Source organism: Plectropomus leopardus, chromosome 20 (assembly GCF_026936395.1).
Source record: "Plectropomus leopardus strain MGB_pleo_1.0 chromosome 20, ASM2693639v1, whole genome shotgun sequence".
NCBI classification, from domain to species: domain Eukaryota; kingdom Metazoa; phylum Chordata; class Actinopteri; order Perciformes; family Serranidae; genus Plectropomus; species Plectropomus leopardus.
This window is the reverse complement of record NC_142195.1, coordinates 28,128,765-28,151,769: the sequence shown is the minus strand read 5'-3', so window position 1 is coordinate 28,151,769 and position 23,005 is coordinate 28,128,765. Positions and strand designations below refer to the sequence as shown.

The 23,005-nt window shown below is 36.2% G+C and overlaps 3 protein-coding genes across 6 annotated transcripts in view; all 3 read right to left on the bottom strand.

The window, feature by feature from the left end:
- ttc28 (tetratricopeptide repeat domain 28) overlaps nucleotides 1-7,201 on the bottom strand; it is a 124,099-nt gene extending 116,898 nt beyond the window's left edge. The window contains exon 1 of one of the 2 annotated variants that reach the window (XM_042509420.2): nucleotides 6,647-7,201. In XM_042509420.2, the coding sequence (XP_042365354.2) occupies nucleotides 6,647-6,676 (30 nt within the window). In that variant the 5' untranslated portion in view covers nucleotides 6,677-7,201. The remainder of the gene's footprint in view (nucleotides 1-6,646) is intronic. The other variant, XM_088070674.1, reaches the window with a different exon arrangement.
- A 2,027-nt stretch (nucleotides 7,202-9,228) lies between these two features.
- pla2g3 (phospholipase A2 group III) lies at nucleotides 9,229-16,900 on the bottom strand. Its single transcript, XM_042508728.2, has 7 exons — nucleotides 16,270-16,900; nucleotides 14,837-14,969; nucleotides 14,612-14,746; nucleotides 13,080-13,381; nucleotides 11,894-12,023; nucleotides 11,190-11,300; nucleotides 9,229-10,631 (listed from the first exon to the last, which is right to left on the bottom strand). Exons 1-7 carry the CDS (start codon nucleotides 16,790-16,792, stop codon nucleotides 10,373-10,375), a joined length of 1,593 nt encoding a protein of 530 aa, XP_042364662.2. The 5' UTR covers nucleotides 16,793-16,900; the 3' UTR covers nucleotides 9,229-10,372.
- Nucleotides 16,901-20,007: 3,107 nt separating this feature from the next.
- The window catches only part of rph3aa (rabphilin 3A homolog (mouse), a), a 41,530-nt gene continuing 38,532 nt past the window's right edge, over nucleotides 20,008-23,005 (bottom strand). For all 3 annotated transcript variants that reach the window (XM_042509905.2, XM_088071524.1, XM_042509906.2), the window contains exon 16: nucleotides 20,008-21,914. In XM_042509905.2, coding sequence (XP_042365839.1) covers nucleotides 21,781-21,914 — 134 coding nt within the window. In that variant the 3' untranslated portion in view covers nucleotides 20,008-21,780. The remainder of the gene's footprint in view (nucleotides 21,915-23,005) is intronic.

Here is a 23,005-nt window from a genome sequence, read left to right as displayed (position 1 = left end):
AAAACTTTGGGATGTTCGCACACGTGTGACAAGAGAGCTGACGCAGAGGACGACACGCTGTCAAGCGTCCACTCTGTGCAGGTTTAGACCTCTTTAAACTGACCCTGGACAGCTCCAGCTCGCACAAACATCCAAGAGAGTTTGTTTACCTTCATGCATCACTTCTGCAAAACATCACAGAGCAGAGGTGCAAACTCCTCTGTCTTTTTATTCACTGCTTTTATTTTTGACTTATTTTTATTATTTTTTCTCTTTTTTAGTATTATTATTTTCACTGTTATGTATATGCAATATTACATATATATAACCCTCTTTTCATTATTCATATCTTATATTTTCTGCTTTTCATCACACTATTTTGGCAGGAGATGCAGTGATGTCTGTATAAAAAAAAGCCGCTTTTTGGGGCACTATCCTGTTTGGAAATGTAAAACAAGTATTCATGTTTTTCACTTTTCATGCATTCATGCATGCATGACGGCTAGAAATGCAGCAATGTCTCCGTAAATAACACGCACTTTCCCAGCAGGAAATACAGTGATATCTCAGTGCAAAACAACCAGTTCTCATTGCACTATGCAGGCAGTGAACGCAGCAACATCTCTGTGCAAAACAACCTCTTTACATGCCAGTTTCCCAGCAGAAAATGCAACAATGCCTCAAAAAAAACAGGCATTGCAACAAAAAACATTATATCATGTGATCTATAAAAGCCAAAAAAGTGTTTCCATTGCAGTTTTGCAAAATATGTCTTTTTCCAATTGCCCGATATACCGTCTCATGCGTGCTTTGAAACTGTTTTTTCAAAATTGACCCATTTTCATTTGCTATATTTTATATTTGCAATTTCAACTGAGGGTTAAAGGAAACCCGACTAGAGTTCTGTCGCGTGCAACTTTAAGGATTTCATCCATAAATTTGAATGCAGGGGAAATCCCTTTCGACGTGCGGCGAAGCTATTAGTTATTTATTTACAGCTTTTCTGGAGCAAACAACAAATTTGGTGTCTCAGTTTTTCCCGTTAAATTAAAGATGATTTTCTTGAGATCTGGTTTGCTCTGAGACCAGAAAAACTTCTATATTCACAGTTTTTAGTCCGTGGCATGTTTAATTAAGTGTACCACTGGCAGATGGCGATGTTATTACTCTAGAAACAATCAAGCTGCAGACTGTGAGAAGCAAGATTTAAGCCTTCACTGTACTCGGTGCTCTGAGCTTTGGGTGACAGATGAAATCCTGACACTTACATTAAGAGTCCAGGGATTTAAGGTCAAAAATCAAACCTTTCAAGTATCTTAAATCACTGAAATATTTGGATGTTTCCAAATTTCATTTAGTTAGCCATATATAAATACAATTTCTAATAGTATTTTCTGCAAATTTAATTTAAATTTATTTAATTTCATTTATAAAAACAAAGACTTTTACCTTGTTAAAAAAAAGACAATATGAAAAATGTAAACGCTGTTTCAAAGCTTTCTCTAAACTGCCAGGAATAACACTGTGGTTTGAAGAACTACAGCTAAAAATCCCAAATTCGCAGAGAAAAAGATGACCTCGGTGTCCTCGGTGGCTCCGGCCCTGAGGACAACTGTGACACAGAAATGTTCAACTCACTGAGCACATTTACACAATTCACCGTCCTCTGACGGAGCCCGTTTCTCAGCCGTTCTCTCCGGCGCGTAATCACGTTACATGGATGTGTCCTGTTGTTATAAAATATGACACATGACATAAGGCAGAGCTTGTTTTAACGTGTTACCAGGGCGTTGTTTGCTGAAATAAACAAAGACGTCCACACATCGTGTGTGTGTGGAACCGAGAGGTAAATCTGTAAGCCTCTTAGTGCTGAACTGGAGTACAGTAAATGGAGCGGGAGCAGAAAACGAGCTCACTGCAGACTTTTGCAATCACACAGTTTACATTAGTAAGGGGGGTGTATACACTGTTGTGTTAAGGCGTTCTTTAAACAGAAGTGTGACCACGCTGCAGCTTCTCCGCGGTGTCGTTTAGGAGCACCTGAGCACAAACTGTTCGGATGGGCTGTTTGCGTGAGGCAGATTTAAAGAGAAAGTTGGAAAAACAGAGTTTTATCTGTTGTATGTTTGACTATCAGTGGTCTAAACTTGGACGACCTATTTCAACTTAAAGTCCTTAAAGAGATTTGTTTCAAAACACATTATAAATGTTGGAAAGTGATTGTTGAAACATGTTACAAAGACCCTGTTTTTTCACCATTTTCCTGTTTTAAGATTTTTTGGGCGGGCCTAAAACTATAGATATACCCAGCATAACCCCGCCCCCAACAGTGCAGCAGTATAAAAACGAGAAGCGTCATTAGCATAGTCCCACAATTGGGCGTGGCCTCCGCTCCTCCAGCGGACACGCCCCCAGCGTTTCAGATCAGGGAATAGTCATTTTACATACTTGGTGATTTTTTGGTCTTTCAGATTTGGTCAGGTGTTTAATAACACATCTTCCTGTGATGTGACAAACTCTGAACACATTTTAATTAGCACTTTACACGGACTTTAATGCTGATTTGATTTCTATTTTTGGCCACTTGGCGGCAGCAGAAACAAACTGTGCCCACATCACTCGTTACGTTTACATGCACAGTTTAGTCGAGTTGTGATTGTAGCTCGATTAGGCTATTTAACTGGACTACCGTCCTTGTCCCAGTATGCAAACACCGAGGGACACTCAATTCATAGACGGAGGTGTGTCCAATTACGGCTGGAGGAGACATGCCCTCTTTCAGCTAGTTGCTATAAACCTATATTATTTATACAGTCTTTGATATAGATTGTTAAAAACAGGAATGGCCAAACATGACTGCAGGATAAATGAGGGAAAATTCAAGGACAGAAGCGGACTAAGGGATAACATAACATGCATTACAAATTTTAAAATAAAAAAGACTTCAGGCAGCTAAAACTGCTCAGACGTTAAAAAAAATTCATCTGAGACCTAAAAATGTCCAAACAATGACTTTAATCGTAAACTATATTAAGTATTTTTAACTCCTGTGTGTGCAGCCTGCTCCATGAGGACGTGATATGCTGCGTCACCTGTCTGCACTGTTAGATTCCTGCAGCAGCTAATTAAAAGTGCTGCCACTATGTGTGTGTGTGTGTAACTGCCCCACACACACACACACAAACACACACACACACACAGGCAGCTGACAGGCTGACAGTAGCACTAAGTCACTCAGCAGGACATTTCCACTGACTGTTTGTTAGTAAAAGTGCAGCGCTGACATCTGCACTGATGGAAGAAGCTCTCAGATGTTTCACTTATAGCTCCAGTGTGAAGAATTTAAGCGGATAAATTGGTGTAAATTGAGTATATTACAATAAGTCTGTTTTCTTTGGTGTAAAATCACCGTTGCCTTGGAATGAGCCGCTTATATCCACAGAATGGACAAACCAAACACTGGCTCCCTTTGAGACGAGCAATGCTGGAGAAACAATTATTTTCTGATGTTACACTGCTTTATTCAGTGTTTTTTAGTGGTTTGAATCACCATCCATTTGTTTTGGAGAGGAAGAGACCTCTGTGGATAATTCAGCTCCCAGTAAAAACAATGAACACTAAAGAAATTCTCACCAGGAGAAGTTTCAGCTTCACACTGGACCTTTAAAACAAATTACAGTGGAGTAAAGAATCATGTTCGGCTCTTGCATCTTAAGTCAGGTGGGATTTATGACCTTTTAAGACTTATTTGATGCAACTTGGAAAAAAAATTAGGATTAATTGTAAAGTGGCCAATGTTAAAGGGAAAAAAAACATGCACTGAGATCAGTTACTTAATCCTCTGAAACCTGGATTGACCTCAGATTTCTTGTGCTGCGTTCAGAGACATTTCACAAGCATTTAAACTTTTGAAACATGAGAAAATTTGTTTTTTTTTCTTTTTTTCCCAAAAACATCAGAAAAAAAAGGCAATAAGCAACTTGGCATGAAATGTCCAGCAAATTGCAAATAAAAAAAAAAATATATATATAAAAGGTAACAAAAAAGACCTTGAAATTACTTAAATTACATATAAAGAATCAAGACAAAATTATCAAATAACTCGGGAAAAATATCAAGAAATCTGTATTTATATTTATATATTTACAAATACGTTAGAGAAAAAAAATATATATAATTATTTGAATTATAGCACTTTTTTCACGGCATTTCCTTTTTTGCTCTTTGACTTTTTTGTGCTAATTTCAAATAATTTTTTGTAACTTTTTATTAATTTCTTGCACATTTCTTGTGAAGTTGCTCGTTACCTTTTTTCCATGTTTTTGAAAGAAATCAAGCCAATTTGTTCTGGTTTCAAAGGGTGAAGATCATTAAGAATTTTATTTTATTTTGAAAATATTTACTGTAACATGAAAATGATGCTTTGGTGATGATATAAAAGTGGTATTTGTTTGGGTTTTGTTTTTTGTTTTTTTCAATGTAACATAGTATTTTGAGATTTTAAATGTAATGTCAGAAAAAAAGATGAATAAACATCCCACCTTCAATACCTGAGCACCTTTAATACTTTTGAAAGACTGAATTGTGACATTTTATTGCCAATTATGGGCTTACATTTAGATACATGGATTCAATGCCTTTTAACACTTTTTAAGGATCCGCAGGAACTCTGCATGAAGTGCAGTACTCGAGTAAATGTACTTATTTGGTACTAAACGTATAGAAAAACTCTTAAGGGTGTCTGAACAGGAGTTTGCAGACTCTCTCTCTCTCTCACACACACACACACACACACATGAAAATAGGACAAAAAAACCCACAGGAACATGACATGAATGTCCTGTACTAGTCCTTCCGAGTTTACACACAATCTCGTGCACACACACACTCACACACACACACACACACACACACACACACTCACACACACATACATACACACACTTCCCCTGTCTCCTGTCTCCTGTCTCCTGTCTCCTGTCTCACCGGCCTCTGTTTGAGCCCGGGTCAGAGGGAGTACATTCCTGTACAACAACACGGAGACACAGACAGAGACCGGGGGGCCGAATACCTGAAGGAGAGGAAACTGTGTCCCTGAACGCACCGCTTTCATCTCTTAATATAAATCACATTGTGGTTTATTTCAGCTGAAATTGTACCTAAATGCAGCTGAATCAATGCTAAATTTTAGATTAGCGGATAAACTCATGTACATATATTTACATGAAGTTAGCCGGCTTAATGCTGCGTTCAAGTGACGTCAGAAGGTCTGAGTTTCCGAGTTGTCCGTCCATCGACTTTGTTGTTTGTCGCTGACAGCTGTGTCTAGTTCATTCATATTTTTATTCATTATTTTATTTTTTGTTAAATTATATTTTTAGATATTTTTGTATTTAATCTAGGTCACGCTACATGGACAGCAGTTAACATTAATACTATATCACACTTTACATGTGATCAAAGATATATTGAATAAGTGAATTAATAAAATAGTTTCTTAGCACCAGCCAAACATTGACTTTGGCGGCCGTGTTTATGCATTTATGGTGTTATATAAGGGACTGTTAGTTATTTATGAAGGTGGAGGGGGTGTCAGGAAAAGGGAGAGGTATGTCAAATATTTTTTAAGCACTTAGGATGGATTTGTGTTTTTTATTTTGGCTTATGGGAGAGGTATACATCTTTAAAGGGTTGTATTTTTTGTTTAATTTACCACTGATTTTTTTTAAAATCCTTTTAAAATTTTTGATTTTTCCACATTTTTTTTGCAGTTTTCAAAGAAAACATTTTGGCTTTTTTTTCTTGGTGATTTTTTCCTTTCTTTTTTTTGGCTTAGTGGAGCTGCATACTTATTGAAATAGCTGTATTTTTTAATTTTTCTTTACAGAAAGTTTCTAAAGGAAAATGCCCACTGATCTGGAAGGCATGTTGTTTTTTGTTTGTTTTTTACTTTCATACTTTTACGTTACTTCAGGATGCTGATTAGTGAAACAATTTCACTACAAACAACAAACCTCCATGACTCGTCCAAGCCTGGAAAACATAGTTGTGAAATTCCATGACTTTTCCAGGATTTCCATGACCACGGCCATTCCATTGGCCAAAAATAAACCATTTGCACCAACAAAACAGCATACATAACAAGAGTGGAAAAACTTTTTTTCAACTCCTGGATTTCATCTTTTCACCTTCAAACACCAAAATATGTTTTTGCAAATCTAATAAATAATGTATGATGGAGGTAGGGTCATGCATTTTGTGCCAGTCATTGAGGGAGGGTCAAGAGATCAAAAAAAGTAGTTTCAGGGACGTTCAAAACCAAAAATGAAGTCATACCCCAGCTATCCCCTTCCTCTGATAAATAATGAACAGTCCCCAAGTACCTAAAATATCTGCTTCCACAACGTTTGTGCTATTTATAGAGATTTTGGATTAATATAGTAACCTAGAAACTGGCTGGTTTACTTTTTGGTGGGTTTAATGTGTGTGAACTGCTGCCAGAAGTTTCAAAATAAATCCAACAGGATGCCAGTTCATGATGGGATGTGAGCTGCCTGTTAAACTTTCAGCCTCGTGCAGGATTTGCTCTGCCACCCGCAACAGCCACAATTAGTGAAAGCACTAAATAAAACATATGCACTCAGCTATTTCCCGTTTCTCTCTTTACCTTTTCTCTCCTCGTTTTCTGCTTTTCCATCCTGCTCTCGGCTAAATCCGGCAGCGACAAACTTTCATCCCAGTGAGGCAGGACAGGAAAACACACAGTCCAAAACAACACGAGCCCCACGGTTACTCGACTTTATCCACAGTCTGCACCGCTTTTAGTTGCACTTTTTGCGGGGAGAGCTGTGTGCTATGTCGCGGTCCTCCAAAGTTTTTCCAGGAGAAAGTTAATCCAGAGTGAGTGCGCCATGTTCCCACAGCCGAGCTTTCCCCACAGCGCAGTTTTTGTCCGGTGAGAGGCGGGGATCCGGTCGGCTCCATGGCTGCAGCCTTCAGCAAGGTTTCAATTACTTTTCATGACATCAGAGAGGAGTTGAGTTACCTGACAGATATTCATTACAGCGGGCCTTTTACTCACTGCTGGCACGGAAGTGTAGTGGAGATTAACCCTCGATTTCTTGCAAAATTGTGGGGAGAAGGCCTTGAGCAACTGAGCAACACATGGCGAAGAAAAATGCAAGAAATTAGTAAAACGTTACGAGAAAATCTCCTGAAAATGAGCAAAACAGAAGTTTAAAGAATCCTCAAAAAATGTTAAAAATTAAAACGAATATAGATATTTTTCCTGACATTTTTTTAAATAAAAAAGTAATATTTATAAATATATTTTTTCGACATTTTCCCTTGTTTTTTTTTAAAAAAATATTTTGAAATAAATTTCCCATTTTTAAAAACAAATTTCCAGATAAAAAGGGCTAGTTTTTGATCATTTTCTAATAATTTCCCTTCCCTATTTCTTGCAAAGTTGGTTGTTGCCTTTTTACTCATGTTTTTGGTATGGGAGTGTAGTGGAGATTAACCCTTGATGTCTTCCAAAAACATGGGTAGAAGGCCAACTATACAATACACTGTAAAAAAGAGAAGCAAGAACTTTGTAAAAACATGCACAAGGAAAATGAACAAAAGGAAAAAGAAAAAGAAAAGACACAAATAAATTACCCCCAAAAATGCTGAAAAAATATCGGTATGTTTTTTTCTTTTCTGCAACATAATTTAAATGATTATAATGTTTGTAATAATGTTTGTATTTATAAACATTATAATATATTCTAAGGACATTTTCCCAGTTTTCGATAATATCCTAATAATATTTGATAATTTTCTAATATTTTCTCAGTTTTTTTAAAAACTAATTTTCAGGTCAAAATATGGTTCAAAAGACACAAGGAATTAGTAAAATGTTACAACAAAATTACCTAAAAATAATTAAAATAAAAGTAAAAAAAAACACCAACAACAAATTCCCTGGAAAAAATGCTTTTTTTCTTGCAACATAATTTTGAATGATTATGTTTTGATAATGTTTTTCCCTAGTAATTGATAATTTTGTAATATTTTTGTGTTCACAGAATGCTTTAAAGATATTTGTCACTCCAAATTATGTTCCTGTAAGTTTAAATGCTGACTAAGACACAATGTTTTAGTGATGTTGAGAGGTGACAGACCAAAAACGTTCCCACAATGTTACATGACGACAAGGAAGGAACGCTTTTCAAAGCAACATTCAGAACATGTTTTTGAGGCTTGAGATTACATTTTCAATGAAAAAATGTGATATTAGATAGATGAGATTAGATATTAGTTTATAGAGAATGTTACCCTAACTTGGCCTATAGCCTATAGAAGATCATTCAGGGAACTAAAAGAAAAATTGCACTACAGTATACGGTTCCCAGAATGTTTTTAGAACCAGAAATTGCTTTAGCATCATATTTAGCATCCCTATTTACAGTCTTTATGCAAAGTGAGGCTAGCTGGATAGACTCGTATTTATACCTATCGTACAGACATCAAACAAAATCCATACAAAAACACAAGGAAAACAAAAAAATCGGTGTTTTACAAGCAATGCTAACCGTTTCCCGCTGTTTTCAATCTTTATGCTAAGCTAACCTGCTTAAGCATCATATTTAGCATCCCTATTTACAGTCTTTATGCTTAGCAAGGCTACTAACTGGACAGATTCATATTTATCGTACAGACATCAAACAAAATCCCTATAAAAACACAAGGAAAACAAACATTTGGTGTTTCACAAGCAAGGCTAACTGTTTCCCGCTGTTTTCAGTCTTTATGCTAAGCTAAACTTACCTGCTTTAGCATCATATTTAGTATCCCTATTTACAGGCTTTATGCTAAGCGAGGCTAACTGGATAGATTCATATTTATCGTACACAAAAAAACAAGGAAAACAAAACTTTGTTGTTTTATGAGCAAGGCTAGCTGTTTTCTGGTTTTCACTCTTTAAGCTAAGCTAAGCAAACCTCACTTAGTATTGCATCTAGCGTACAAACATGAGAGTGGTGTCTTATCTTGCTACTTAGCAAGAAAGCAAAAATCCCAAAATGTCAAACTATTCGTTTGAATGTCATCAGTCATTCCTTTTCACATTATAAACCAAATGCTTCACCTTTTATGTATATATGTATGTACAGATATTTACATTTTTTTTCTCGTATTTAGCAAATAATACAATTGGCATCTATCTACAAGTCATACAACACAAATATTCACAACAACACTGAGTGCAGAAAAGTCAATAAAAGTGACCTTTAGGGTTTTAATCAGTGGAGACTACTGACGTAGAGGTGCATAAAAAGGTTGGAAAACTGTAACCTCCTTTTGATCATTATCTCTGGACAGTGCCACCGATATGTATGATAGCAGCACCATTAAACCGAATCAATAATGTTACAAGATACACCTGTGACGGTGACACGTGACATGTCAAAACATCTACTGTGAAAAGCATTTCTTATACTTAAAGAAGCTTTTTTGTTTTTATCCCAAAAAGTGGGTAAAATTGGTCCAACAATTTACTCAAAACTGAGTTCCACTTTATCTCAGATGTAGACAACATGAATACACAGTACTACAGTATTTAATGGGGACCCAAAGTGTTCAATATTACGTAAAACTTTATCACGTTTGACATATTATCATTTCAGATGGATATAGTTTGTTTATTCACAACAAAATATATTAAAATTAATCTGTCTAGTTTACATACCTGGCTCTGCCCTGTTTATCTCAACTGACTTGACATTTTTATTTTTGACCCTCTATGGTATGCATTACGATGCCAGTTGGGGAACAAACAATTTAAATTTTTTTGTGTGCGTGTGTGTGTGATATAATAGTCAAAGTAGAAGAAAAAAAAAACAATTTAGGGGTACATTTTTGGGTATATTACCGTAAAGCAACACTGACCCATAATGGAAAAAATTACCAAAAAAGGGTTATCGTTTAAAATTTCAATAAAACTCACTTGTGGAGAAACATTCGTGGAAAATATAAAAAACCTACAAGTTTAAAATACAATTTAAAATTAAAAAAAACATTAAAAATGTTCTCTAAGACTGCGTTGTACCACTGTGGATCAGCCAATTGAAAGAATTTAGAACTAAGCAAACTTGATATAAACAATTTATCAACTGAGAATGTATTGTATGAGTGTAAATGGCCAAAATTGGGTGTGTTACCTGGACGCAACACGTTACCATAGAGGGTTAAACTTTCATTAGGAAGAAGGGTGTTGTGATAAAAAACAGACTCTGGATAACATACAAAGTTCTGCTATTAAATGAAAATGACCTGAAATAATGTCTGATTTATCAATGTGATATTGACCACTTTGAGTCTCCATAATATTCAAACCACAGACTCTGACTCAGGCGAGCTCTGTTCGCCTTACAGCCGGCCACGCTGCGTCCCGACCGTTAGTCCTGCTCTTGTGGCCGAGTTTGGGTCGAAGCATCCTGACGCACAGTTTGTGGAGCCTGACAGCTCTGTCTTTCCTCTTGGCTCTCCTCGTGTTTGGCCTCCTGACCTTCAGTTGGACGGCCTGTAGATGGCGCTGCTCCTCCATGTCTGCTCTGCTCCTCGGCTCCAGCTGAGGGAGGTCTGCTCGCACCTGAACGGCTGCACAGCTGATCAACAAAGCAGCAAAATCATAGTTTATAGAGCACACTGTAATGATTTTAGGGACTTGAGTAATACTATTTTACTTTACACTTCTTCTGCACTATGTTTCTGAGAGAAATTTATTTTTTATTTATTTGACAGCTATTACTGGTTAATTTTAACCCTTAGGGCCCGCTTTCATATTACACCCGACTGTATCGCTCTGCACAAAAATTACACTTTTCAGAATGAAGCTTTAAAAGATATTATACATTAATATTGTTTTTCACTTTCATTGAGTTAATTTTTAACTACCATCAGTCGTAATCATAAACGCCAAATTTAATTTTAAATTAATTTTAGATTTTTAGTTTATTATCACAGCCTAGGATATATCAATGATTAGCAGCAGCATTGATTTTTATCCATTATTATTATTTTTGTGCAGTGTCAAATTCTTCAAACTGCTCTACACACAAAATGCGCTTTTCAAAATATTCAAAATATTCATTAAATTTCAGAATTTTAACCCTTTTTTGTCATGAATTATTATTATTATTGTTATTATTATATATTATCCTTACGTTCTGCCTGCTGTGCAGTCCTGTGGCAGGAAGCAGGACTGGGACACATGTCCCAGCAGAAGAGCATGCACTTCAGTCAGTTGTCTCTGTTCAGCCAAAGTCTGGAATAACCTGAAAGGACAGACAGGCACGTCAGAGGCCGACAGACGTACAAAAATAACAAAAAACAAATACAGCAGATGAGCAGACCAGCGGCACAAAAAGAAACCCAGATGGAGAACCCGTGTGTGTAAACATAAGATTATGATAATGTCCAAGGCCGTAAAATCCAGCTTCGGAGAGCTGCGACACCTTATATAATCATGTGACTGTGAATGTTCTGTATGTGTGCACCGATGGTGGCCTAGTTCGGTGTTACGAAACATTACACCATGTTGGCCTTGTCTCACAGAAGTAAAGGTGAGTGCACCACTATCGCTGTGTCTCTGTGTATTCTGGGGAGGCAAATCGATTTGTGTAATCTGGACATGGTTTTTAAACGTCATTTAATGTCATCTGGGTCAATCAGATGCAACAAAGAAAAGGTAAATTCTCAGTGTATTGATCTTGGGCAGTGATGGAATAATTTTCACACCCTTTACTTAAGTAAAAGTACTCATACCAAACTGTGACTACAAATGAAAGTTTTGCATTCAATACCTTATTTAAGTAAAAGTATGTATCAGCAAAATGTACTTAGAGTAAAAGCAGGTTTGTGAATTTACCTGGTGGTGCAGTTGCAGTGGTACAGCGTCCTGTCCTCTGGGTTGTGGAGGCCGTATCTCCTCTGCTGCGGAAGGATCTTGTCCCGACAATCATCGAGGTCCTTGTAGACGCCACATGACAGCTGCTTCTCTGTGGAGAGGAAACGGGGTGTGATTTTGTTTAGTCCCGTTACTGTGGTGTTGAAATAAGAGCAGGAGCTGGGCGATATGGCTTTAAAATAATGTTGCAATATTTTTAGGCTATATCATGACGCACAATATGTATGTCAACATATTTAAATCTCCTCTAAACTACTGTAGACAACAAAAATAAAAAGTATTACATAAGCTACGGTTACAATCAAGTTAAATATAGTTACTATTATACAATAAATTTAAATAAAGTGTTATTATTATTTAGTTTATATATGTATATCGTATCTAATAAAGTTAAAATATTGTTATATTAAAGTTAAAATATACTGTTATAACAATGTTAAATAAAGTAAAGTTACGATACAGTTTGATCAAATTTGATAAAATGAAGTTAAGTAAAGTACTGTTATGATAATTAGAATAAAATACTGTTAGAGTTAAATAAAGTACTATTATAATAAAGCTTAAAAAATACTGTCATAATAAAGTTAAATAAAGTACTGTTATAATAAAGATAAATAAAGCCCTATTATAACACAGTAAAATAAAGTACTGTTATATTAAGGTTAAATAAAGTACTCTTTTGATAAAGTTAAATAACATACTGTTACATTTAAGTTAAATTAAAAGATAAATTATATACAATTAAATAAAGCACTGTTCTTATGAAGTAAAAAAATGTTTTAATAATTGAGTTAAATAAAGTATTGTTACATTTAATTAAATCAATGTGGAAAGACTGGTGCTTTTATTTTGAAACACCTGTCAAACCTAAATAGTAGCATGCTGTAGCCCTGCAGATACAAAAACACACTGTTTGCTCTATTGCTTAAGAGAAGGTGGTCTTGATGAAAGTGTGTGTGTGACGCTTCATTTTTGGGATATTTTCATTTTGTGTGTGTGTGTGTGTGTGTGTGTGTGTGTGTGTGTGTGTGTCTATCAGAAGAAGAGGGTGAGGGAACTGAAACACCAAAGTGAGTCACTGCGTCACACATGTAACATGTATTTGTTATACTGCAGACTTGTGTGTATGTACAGATGTGTTGCATACCTGTGATGTCCGGCTCAGTTTGTTTTTTGGTTGGTAAAGAGTTCTCCAGGTCGTCTCTGCTCTGCGATCCCGTGGAGTTGTTGGTCACGGTGGTGATGGAGGCGTTTTGGGAGTTGGTTAAAGGTGTCGGGACTGTGGACGCTGCAGCAGAGACGGAGTCTGTCTTGCTGCTCTCCAGGAGCTCCGAGGGTACGGTGGCGTTTAGGACGGAGCTGTTCATGCTGTCCTCTGTCGGACTGGGAGACTCGTACAGCGTGGGTGGATGGACCTCAGCATAGAGAGCCATTTTAGTTTCTTTACACCTGCAAGTCACAACAGAGGTGGAAATCATGACTAAATGTCACCACGCCAAACACGATTTTACAGCCTAATTGTGGTGACGTTGAAGCCACCCGGCTCTACTGTAGTTTATTTACAGCCTGACGTGATTCCAACCTCAACTTTGATAAGAATATTAATTCTGTTGCCCAGTCATATTTTTTAGAGTTAAGAAATGTTTCAAAAATAAGGTCATTTTTATCTTTAATTAACTCAGAAACAGTGATCCGTGCGTTCATTTAATCCAAATTAAATTATTGCAATGCACAATGTACAACAAAATTTCAATAAACTTAAGTTTTAGGTAGGAGGTTAGCTCCAGAGTATAGGAGCAGATCAGGAAACTTCTTTTATTTTAAAACTCGCTTTTAAATACTCATTATTTTAATCGGCTTGACTGTTGTTGTTTAATCATCTACTGCATTTATTGTTATATTTTATTAATTATTTGAAATTATAATTTGAAAAGCACTTTAGAAATAAAGGTATTATTATTATTTATTGAGATTTTTTTTAATTATATAGTTTCAAGATATACACAGCAAGGATGACAGGATATGCATGACACAGAGCATTGCAGGAAAAATATAAAACTAAACTGAAAAAAATTAAAGACAATGACCCCACCTCCAACCCACCCACACATTTAGATCTCTATATTATTTTACAGGAGAATATGTGTAAGCAAATAATAAAATTAAATAAAAATATTAACATGTTGCAGAAGTGTCCTGGATCACATCCATTCTTGCAGGACTAGATATTATAAAATTACAGATATTCTTGTATTTCACTTGGGGCACTCGTCCAACATAGAATAGTCATCGATATTTACATTTAACCAAATTTTTTTCCTCTGGAAATTGCATTTACACTTCAAAAATAATAAAAGTTGTGTTTGAGAAGATTATCTTACTGGAAAAAACTTGCAAGTATCATAAACGTGTGTTTGCAACAGGGCTTATTTTCTGTAATAATCCAAAACCTGATGGAAAAATCCCAAAGTTTTTTTGACGGCGAAAACCAGGGCGATGCTAACTTCCACTACAGCCTGACAAATTACGTCACACCTGCACCAATCTATTATATTCAGACTTAGTTTACTTAATATTCTCAGTTTTTACGATTTTTAAAGCTGCAGAATGAACACAACAAAAGGGTTTTTTGATCATTTGTTCCAAAATACAAACCTATACATACACAACTTTACTCACATGCCAAACCAGTTCCTCTGTGTACACTGGAGTCTGTGGGAGAACTCAAAGCAGTGCATCTTCAGCAGGTTAAAGAAGGTGTATCCCACCACATCAGCGATGCTGTCATTCGCCTCCATCAGACAATTTTGAAACCTGCAACACGAATCATTTCAGTTAAAAAAACCATCAAAAAACTGTAAAGAATCAGCTGAATATCACTGATTTAAAGTTATAGCTGCGTACTTCCTGTCGCAGTCACAGTGAGAGAGGGTGAAGATGTTGCTGTTGAAGACGCCGTACTCGGAGTGGAAAGACAGGATGGTGTGTTTGCACTGGTCGTGTTCACGGCAGCAGCTGTCGGTTTCTGTAAAAACTCCTGCAAGAGAGGAGGTGATGTTTTAAATTATTACTATTATTATTATTATTGTTGTTATCATTATAATAAAATGAGAAAACTCCACGGTGTAGCATTTATAGTACCTTTATTGTCATAATAACCATTACTGTATAACCTGTGGAGTGACGACAGCATTTTTGTTTTACCTAAATGGTGTAGCTTTATGTGACATCACTTAAGAAACTTTAAGTTGCTTGGCTATTAAGTTGAATTATGGGAAATTATTTTCCAACAAAATCCTAGACATTTTCTGGAAACATGCTAAAATTCTCCAACACTCCTACAATCCTAGACATGTCCTAAAATCTGAGAAATGTCCTAAAATATCATGAATTCTAAGAAACATCTTAAAAATCTTTGACACATCCTAAAATCTACAATTTCCTAAAATCACAGAAATGTCATAAATCCAAGAAATGTCCTTAAATCCTAGAGACGTGCTAAAATCTGAGAAACATCCCTAAGACCCAAGAAATGTCCTAAAATCCCCTAAATATCCTAAAATTCTAGAAATGTCTTAAAATCTGAGAAATGTCCTAAAATCCTAGAGACGTGCTAAAAACCAAGAAATGTCCTAAAATCCATGAAATGCCCTAAAATCTTATATGTCCTTAAATCCGAAAAAATGTCCTGAAATCCTAAAAACTTCCTGAAATCTGAGAAATTATCTAAAATCTTACAAATGTCTTAAAATCCTTTGAGTGGCCTCCTGTCATTTTGCAAAAGTGGCCCTAAAACAAAGCAGGTTCAGTTTCCCTGTTTGAAGGAAAACTCTGATTTTTCCCCGTTAAATCCCTCCACTGAGGAGAAACGACACTTTAAGTGACTGTAACATAGTTTGAAATATGTGTTTTAATGATAATTATAAATATAGTTACCTGGATATTTTTCCGGGATTTTTAAAAAAAATAACTTTCCAAATTAACCCTTTGAAACCTGAGCAAATTGATTTGAATTCTTTCAAAAACACTGAAGGCAAAGAGCTACTTAATAACACATGGCCACGTTTTTAAAAATGATTTGTATTTTTTTTGTGACATAATTTTAAATATATACTCAGAATTAATATAAATATAATTTTCTTGACATTTTTCCTAGTTTTTTTGCATTTTTTATTTAACATTTAGATTTAGTTTAAACATTTTAATTTGACTTTATAATTAAGTTTTAGAGCTGAATGTGGAGAAATGTTGCTGTTTCTTTCAGCACAAAACTTACAGGTACAAGTTTCAAAGGGTTAATGGATTAACTAAAAGTAAAGTAAGAGGAGCCAGTTTACCTAAATCTGCATATGATGGCGCCTTGTTGCCAGAGCCGCACCACAGAGTCCCTGGCACGATGAAACCGCGCTTTACGCGCAGATGAGTCGTGACCTTTGACCTCTCCGCTTCACCCTGATGACTCTCAGCTGCGACGCTCCTCACCGTCCTTCTCCCCGCGCGCTCACCGTCCCCTGGAGACGCCACGGAGACGCACAGATCATCCTTCTCCAACAGGGACTCGAGATTTTCATTTGCGTGATCCGTGAACTCGTGCGTGCGCTCGCGGCACAGAGACAGATAGTTTTGGATCACTGCTGCGTCCTCGCTCCAGGCGCAGCTGAGCAGAGCGCGCTCCCCGGACCACGCGCTGTGATACAGCCGCAGGGATGAAGATGGAGATGAAGAGGCTCTCCGGAGGAAACTGTAGTGCACCTCTTTGTTTGGCAAACTCTTAGTCCAGGTGCAGAGGATCGAGGCGTGTGTCCAGTTCAGGAGTGATGAAATTAAAATAAGAGTTAAAAGAGGAGCGAAGTGCGTCATGGTGGCGCGTCCGAGGAATAAAAGAGGCTTAAAAGGCTGTCGGAGCTTAAATCTAAATTATTCCCGCACCCAGTGAGGACTTTGAGACAGATTGGCAGATTCCAGGTCGGTTTTAAATGAAAAGGGGGAGGAGGAGGCGCGCGGGGTGTTTCCGGTGGTTTTAAAATAAATGCAACACATCAGCCTGGATCATGTGACCTGTCAGTTTAACCAAACATCACTCCTCTCTCTCTTTATCTCTATCTCCGCGCGCGGCACACATCAGTGAATGTGACCATGACATATTGATTAACACACACACACACACACACGCACACACACGCAGACGACCTCACGAGACAAATAGGTTATCAATCTGTAAATGTGACTAATGTATTGATAGGTGACAGACACGCCTCAGGCACACACATTAAGTACACACTCCAGTGAAAATGTGACACACTCGTGGATGTATACGGGCCGATAAATGTGATAACTGCTGTCTTCTGTCTTTGCTTTTGTTTTCAGTCATTTATTCTCACTTTCTTTAACCTCAGTGAGAAATAAGAGTTATTATAGTAACTAAACTGTCAGTATGAGGTTGAAATTACAAACACTGGAACAAGGGTGTTTCTAAAATTTGGGAACTCTTGGGGATTAGGACATAACTCAGAAGAGGGGTGGGGGGCTACTTCCATTGGATTTTAAAAAATTGTGTATTTTACAATTTTTGTTATACTTTTCAATGCACTCTATCACTTTATTTAGCCTTATTTTTTATTAATTTTTAATTATGACACAAAGTGAAATGAATAAGCACTCTTAACTATGCGTGGCTATGCACGAAATGTGTTAAGATTACGTGCTGGCAACATAAAAAAAAAGATGCCCAAGCAAATCTTCGAAACAATAGCAGTTTTGTTATGAAACACTCAGAAAAATACATAAAATACATATATAAAATACTTTTTAAAGTTTAGTTTTTGTGTAGTTATTAAATCCACAAAATCCATAAATTTACTTTTTGGTTTCACACAGGACACAAACAGCATTCTCCTGGCTGAAAGTCCATGTTTCTGCCATAGACTGTACAAATAATGGATGTAGCCTCGAGTTCAGCATTTTGGCTGTTAATACATGATATTTTAAATTAGCCCTAAAAGTGTTAAAGTGGTACATCTTGTGTGAAGGTCCAGTGTGCAGGTTTTAGTGGCGTCTAGCAGCGAGGATGCAGAACTGAGGCTTCTTTTGTGTGCAGGAAGATGATGCTGTGTCTATGTAAGAGCTGTTATTGCATCCCATAACTCTGAGAAAGTTGAGCGGATCACCCGGAAGTTTTGAATCCACAATTCCTCTGTGAAATTGTGGACTATCTTCTCCCAGAAATCCTTCATACGTGGCCGCTCCCACGTATAAGGGGCTCGCCTTTCCATCATGGCTCCATAACACGCCTATGTGGCCTTGGATTAGAAATAATGACGGTCAATGCGGTGGCTGCAATAGAAATAAAGCTGCTAATGTTTTGAACATCCATCACCATGGTTACGGGGATGTTATTGGCAGAGGAGAAATTGCAGAACATCACTCATCTCGTAATTGTGTTTTATCGACATTTCAAAAATAACGCTTAATTTTGCGTATAACTTCAATGGAAACCTGCTTAGTAGCAATGCTGGAGAAGAAAAGTGATTTTTGGAGCCCAGTAGAATATATTCATGCTGAATTTAAGTGAGAATAAAGATGATATTGAATGCTTTCAGTTTTTTATTTATTTATCTATTTTTATGTCAGATCATCTGTTTCCTCACTGTGTTAATGAATGATGTGGTCACGTTTTCTTCAGAGAGAGATGCTCCTGCCCTAAAGGCAAACGTCAGCTCTAATCATGTTCATGATTACTTTTATGAAGTGTCGTCGTCGTTGATGGTAAGGCGTGGGCGACAGTAAACACTCGGGCGGAGAGACTAAAAATGGGATGACATGAAGGTCGTACAGCCAGCAGGATCCTGCAGCTGCTCGTTCAGAAGAAGATTATTTCTGATCTGCTGTTTGTGGGCTGTGAGGTTAATGATTTGCGTTGTCAAAAATGAATGTTTGGGTTCCTAACAGTCTAATCTTTTCATTCATCTCACCACTGACAAGAGAAGAACAATCCCCCGATTTCAAAACCGTTGTGTGAAATGCTCATATTAACAAAATGCAACGGTTTGCAAATCCTTTTTTCACCCTCATTAAACTAAATATAGTACAAAGACAAGATAGCTGTTCTATCTTTAGGAAATTACCTAAAAATAAAGAAAACAACATTTAAAAATACTGTAATAATATATTTAAAATTGGGTTACAGAAAAACATTTCTTATTTTTATTTTACTTTATATGCTTAGTATACTTTTTTGGGATATTTTCAGTTAGTTTTTTTGCAACTTTTACAAATTTCCTGCTAATATTTGGGTCACTTTTTAAGTTACTTTGCTCAGGTTTTGAAGGGTAAACCTCGGGAATGTTTTGAGCATTTTATTGCCCCTGTCTAATTTAAGGTTTTACAGGCATCAAATTCAGAACACGTTTCTATTTCCAAAAATAAAATAAGATAAAATAAAATAATAAAGTTGATTATTTTAAGAATTAAATATCTTGTCTTCGTACTGTATTCAATTAACGCTTTGAAACCTGGAGTGACATCTTTTCTTATTTCAAACACTTTTCACAAATATTAAAACTTTTAAACTCTGAGCAAACTGGTGCAATGTCTTTCAAAAACACAGAAAAAAGGTAAGAAGCAGCTTGATAAGATTTTTTTGTAAAGATAGGGAAAAATATCTGGGGGAAAACGATAAAAGCTTGGAAAAAATAGATTTATAATTATCATATTTACATATTTAAAATTATTTTTTAGAATTATTTTTGGTGCTCCTTCTTCTTGCTCAGGTTTCAAAGGGTTAAATAGGGGTTGAAAATGATTTGTAAATCATTGCATTTTGTTTTCATTAACACCTTCCACAGCTTTTCAAAATTTTGTGAATTGCAGGCTGCATAAAGACAGACTTTCAGAGTGTAACAGGTCCGTAAACTTTAACCCACTTGGACAGAAGGAAAGTTTTATCAAGAGAAGTCAAAGTTCACAAAATTCTCAGCTGCGTGTCTGTCTCAGCTGATTGGTTCAAACCTCGCCTGATTCAGACAAAGTTTTCTGCCACATGTCACGACGCATATTAAATAAGAGCGGGAGCAGCGGAAGTGCCAGGTGTCTTTATTCATTAGCCACGTGTTTGCTACAATATGACATGCATCAGTATGAATACAGAGAGCAAAATGGTCATTATTCAGCTGAAAATCAATCTAATAATACCTCTGGAGGAATATTTCATGGATTTTCTGGATAACTTTGCATGATTGAATTTGCTCTTCATAATAAGATGTCATGCAGAAGCATTTTTTGGACTTTTTCCAGAAGAGAGCTCATACATGCAAAGGTGAAGAAGATGCATTTCACATCCACAACAAAAAAAGAGTGTTCACCATCACCATCATCATTTTTGGAGCCAAATATCTGTCCCATTTCATGCCTAATGATGCACAATAACACAAGAATCGAATGTTTTGGTGACACAAGCACTCGGGACAACATAAAACAGCTGATAACAACACGAGGACAGCAGGTCAGAGACAGAAAAGTGGGTTTTTCCCGGAGGCTTAATTACGAGCTTTTTATCTTCTCTCTGTTCACTGATTGCCGCGTGTAAGGTTTATTAATTATAAGATAGAGTTTATGATATGGTAACAGTAAAAATGATTTTGTTTAGAAAGAGTCCCGGAGGTCAACATCCATGTTGGTCACCTGAAAACTGCTGGAGATGTAGCCTGCACATTGCACTTTGGGGACATAAAAGCACACTGTAAAAATGTGTCGAGTTGATTTTTCGAAAAAATATCTGCAGACTGATTGTCTTTAAAAACACAATTAAATAAAACTTTTATAATAAGCTATGAAACCTGGATCAATATCATTTTACATACATTTCAAGTATTAAAACCTTTGAAATCTGACCACATTGGTTTGCTTTCTTTTGAACCATTCTGCAAATTGCAAGAAATTATTTGTGGAATATATATTTTTTAAAAAAGGGAAAATTGTCCAAAAAACTGTATTCATAATTATCATAATAATATATTTTAAATTATTTTAAGTTGATAATAATAAACATGACAAGTATTGTCATGTTTGTTATAATCTAAAATAAATAAAATTAAAAAAAGTACATAAATAAATAAATAAAGAAGCAAGGGGCAATTTTCCAAATCATTTCACAGAATTATTGTTTTTAAGCACTTTTTGGGTCATTTCCTTGTTTTTGTTTTTGTACTTTATTTTGTTTGGTCTTATTTTATAATATTCAGGTAATTTTTCTGTAGTTTTTACAATATTTTTGCTATTTTTTGTGTAATTTCCTCCAAAGAACCTAATTTTTTGACGCTTTCTCAAGACTCAAAGGGTTAACTTATGTTTACTTTATACGTAATTGTTAAGTTGACTCAAAATTTAGCTAATATTTCATTTTGATTAATCAATCTTTCTGAGATTTAGAAACTGCAGTAAAACAAGTTTTCTGTGCTACATATCTGCATCCTGCTGGTTGTAAACTATTCAATCATATTTGTATTTTCTTAAATCTGTTCATAAAACAGAGCTCGCAGATCTCTGAACTTCATTGGTAAAATCCTCTTTGTGATGATTAAGTTAAGTAAGACTAACTTGGTTTACTGCAATTGCTAATACTTGATAATAATAATAATAATAAGATAGAAAGTAAACAGAAAACAAGAATTTTAGTTATTTTACTTTCCTTTTTCAAGGCAATCAGTTTCCAAAATTATTTTAAGTAAGATCAGCTTGACAGATTTTACAGTGCATAAAAGGGTGATATGCGTACCCGTGTTCACAGAGGACTATATTCTACCGTAGGGAACGACAGAGAAATAAAATGCACAAAAGAGGAAGAAGACGACTTAATCCTCAAACTGGGCCGTGTTGTCGTTTAGCAGAACGTGCCAGCGCTCGATCTTCTTGTCTTTGTTCTTGAGGCACTCGTACCAGTGCTTCAAACACTCACCTTTAGCCTGGATGCCCAGCTGACATCCTCCTGGAGGCAGAAAGAGGAAGTCAGAATTAACCCTTCGAAACTCGGATTGACATCAGATTTCTTGTGCTGCGTTCAGACTCCTTTTAAAAAGCTGTTATTTGAAACCTGAGCGAGTTGGTTTGATTTCTTTTGAAAACATGGAGGGCGACTCAAAAGAAATTAGCAAAAGGTGACAAGAAAACACTTCAAATTTATTATTTAAAGAAGAAATTGTTGTCCTGAAAAAAATATTTATAATTATTATAACCATGTTGTTAAAATCACGGTACAGAAAAATATTTATACTATATTTATACTAATTCCTTGCTATTTTTTGTGTCATGTCTTGTTAAGTTGCTTATTGCCATCGCCACATGAAGACTAATATTTAAATGAGTAAATGGTTTCCATCAGTGGTCGCTTGCCTAAAATGTCAGAACTTTATCATTATATCGTATTAGACATTTTTATAAAATCTGAATGAATTCATGAGTCGTGGCTAAAAAACATTTGATGAGGTCACCATTACCTTTGACCTTTGACCAATAGATTCCTATTAGTTCATTTTTGAGTCCAAGTGGATGTTTTTGTAAATTTTAGGAAATTCCCTCAGGACTGTATTCAAATATTGCGTTCACAAAAATGAGACGAACGCATGACCTTGACCTTTGAACACCAAAATCTTATCATTTTATCCTTGAATCCACTCAAACGTTCGTGCCAAGTTTAAAGAAATTCCCTCATGGTGTTCTCGAGATATCATGCTCACAAGAATGACACAGTCGAGGTCACAGTGACCTTTGACCTATGACCACCAAAAATGTAATCAATTCATCCTTGAGTCCAAGTGGATGTTTGTGCCAAGTTTAAAGAAATTCCCTCAAGGCTTTCTTGAGATATCGCTTTCACGAGAATGGGACGGAGGGACGCACAACCTGAAAACGTAATGCCTCTGGCCTTGGTTTTGGCCGGCACAGCGGCATAAAAAGTCAGAGGATGTTCAAAATCACTAAAATTCATCCTGAGATCCTGATCCAACATTTGTAGAAATATTTCTGAACGAAATTGGCAGACATTTCCATCCCCAGAGCCACAAGCACAGCTGAAAGTGA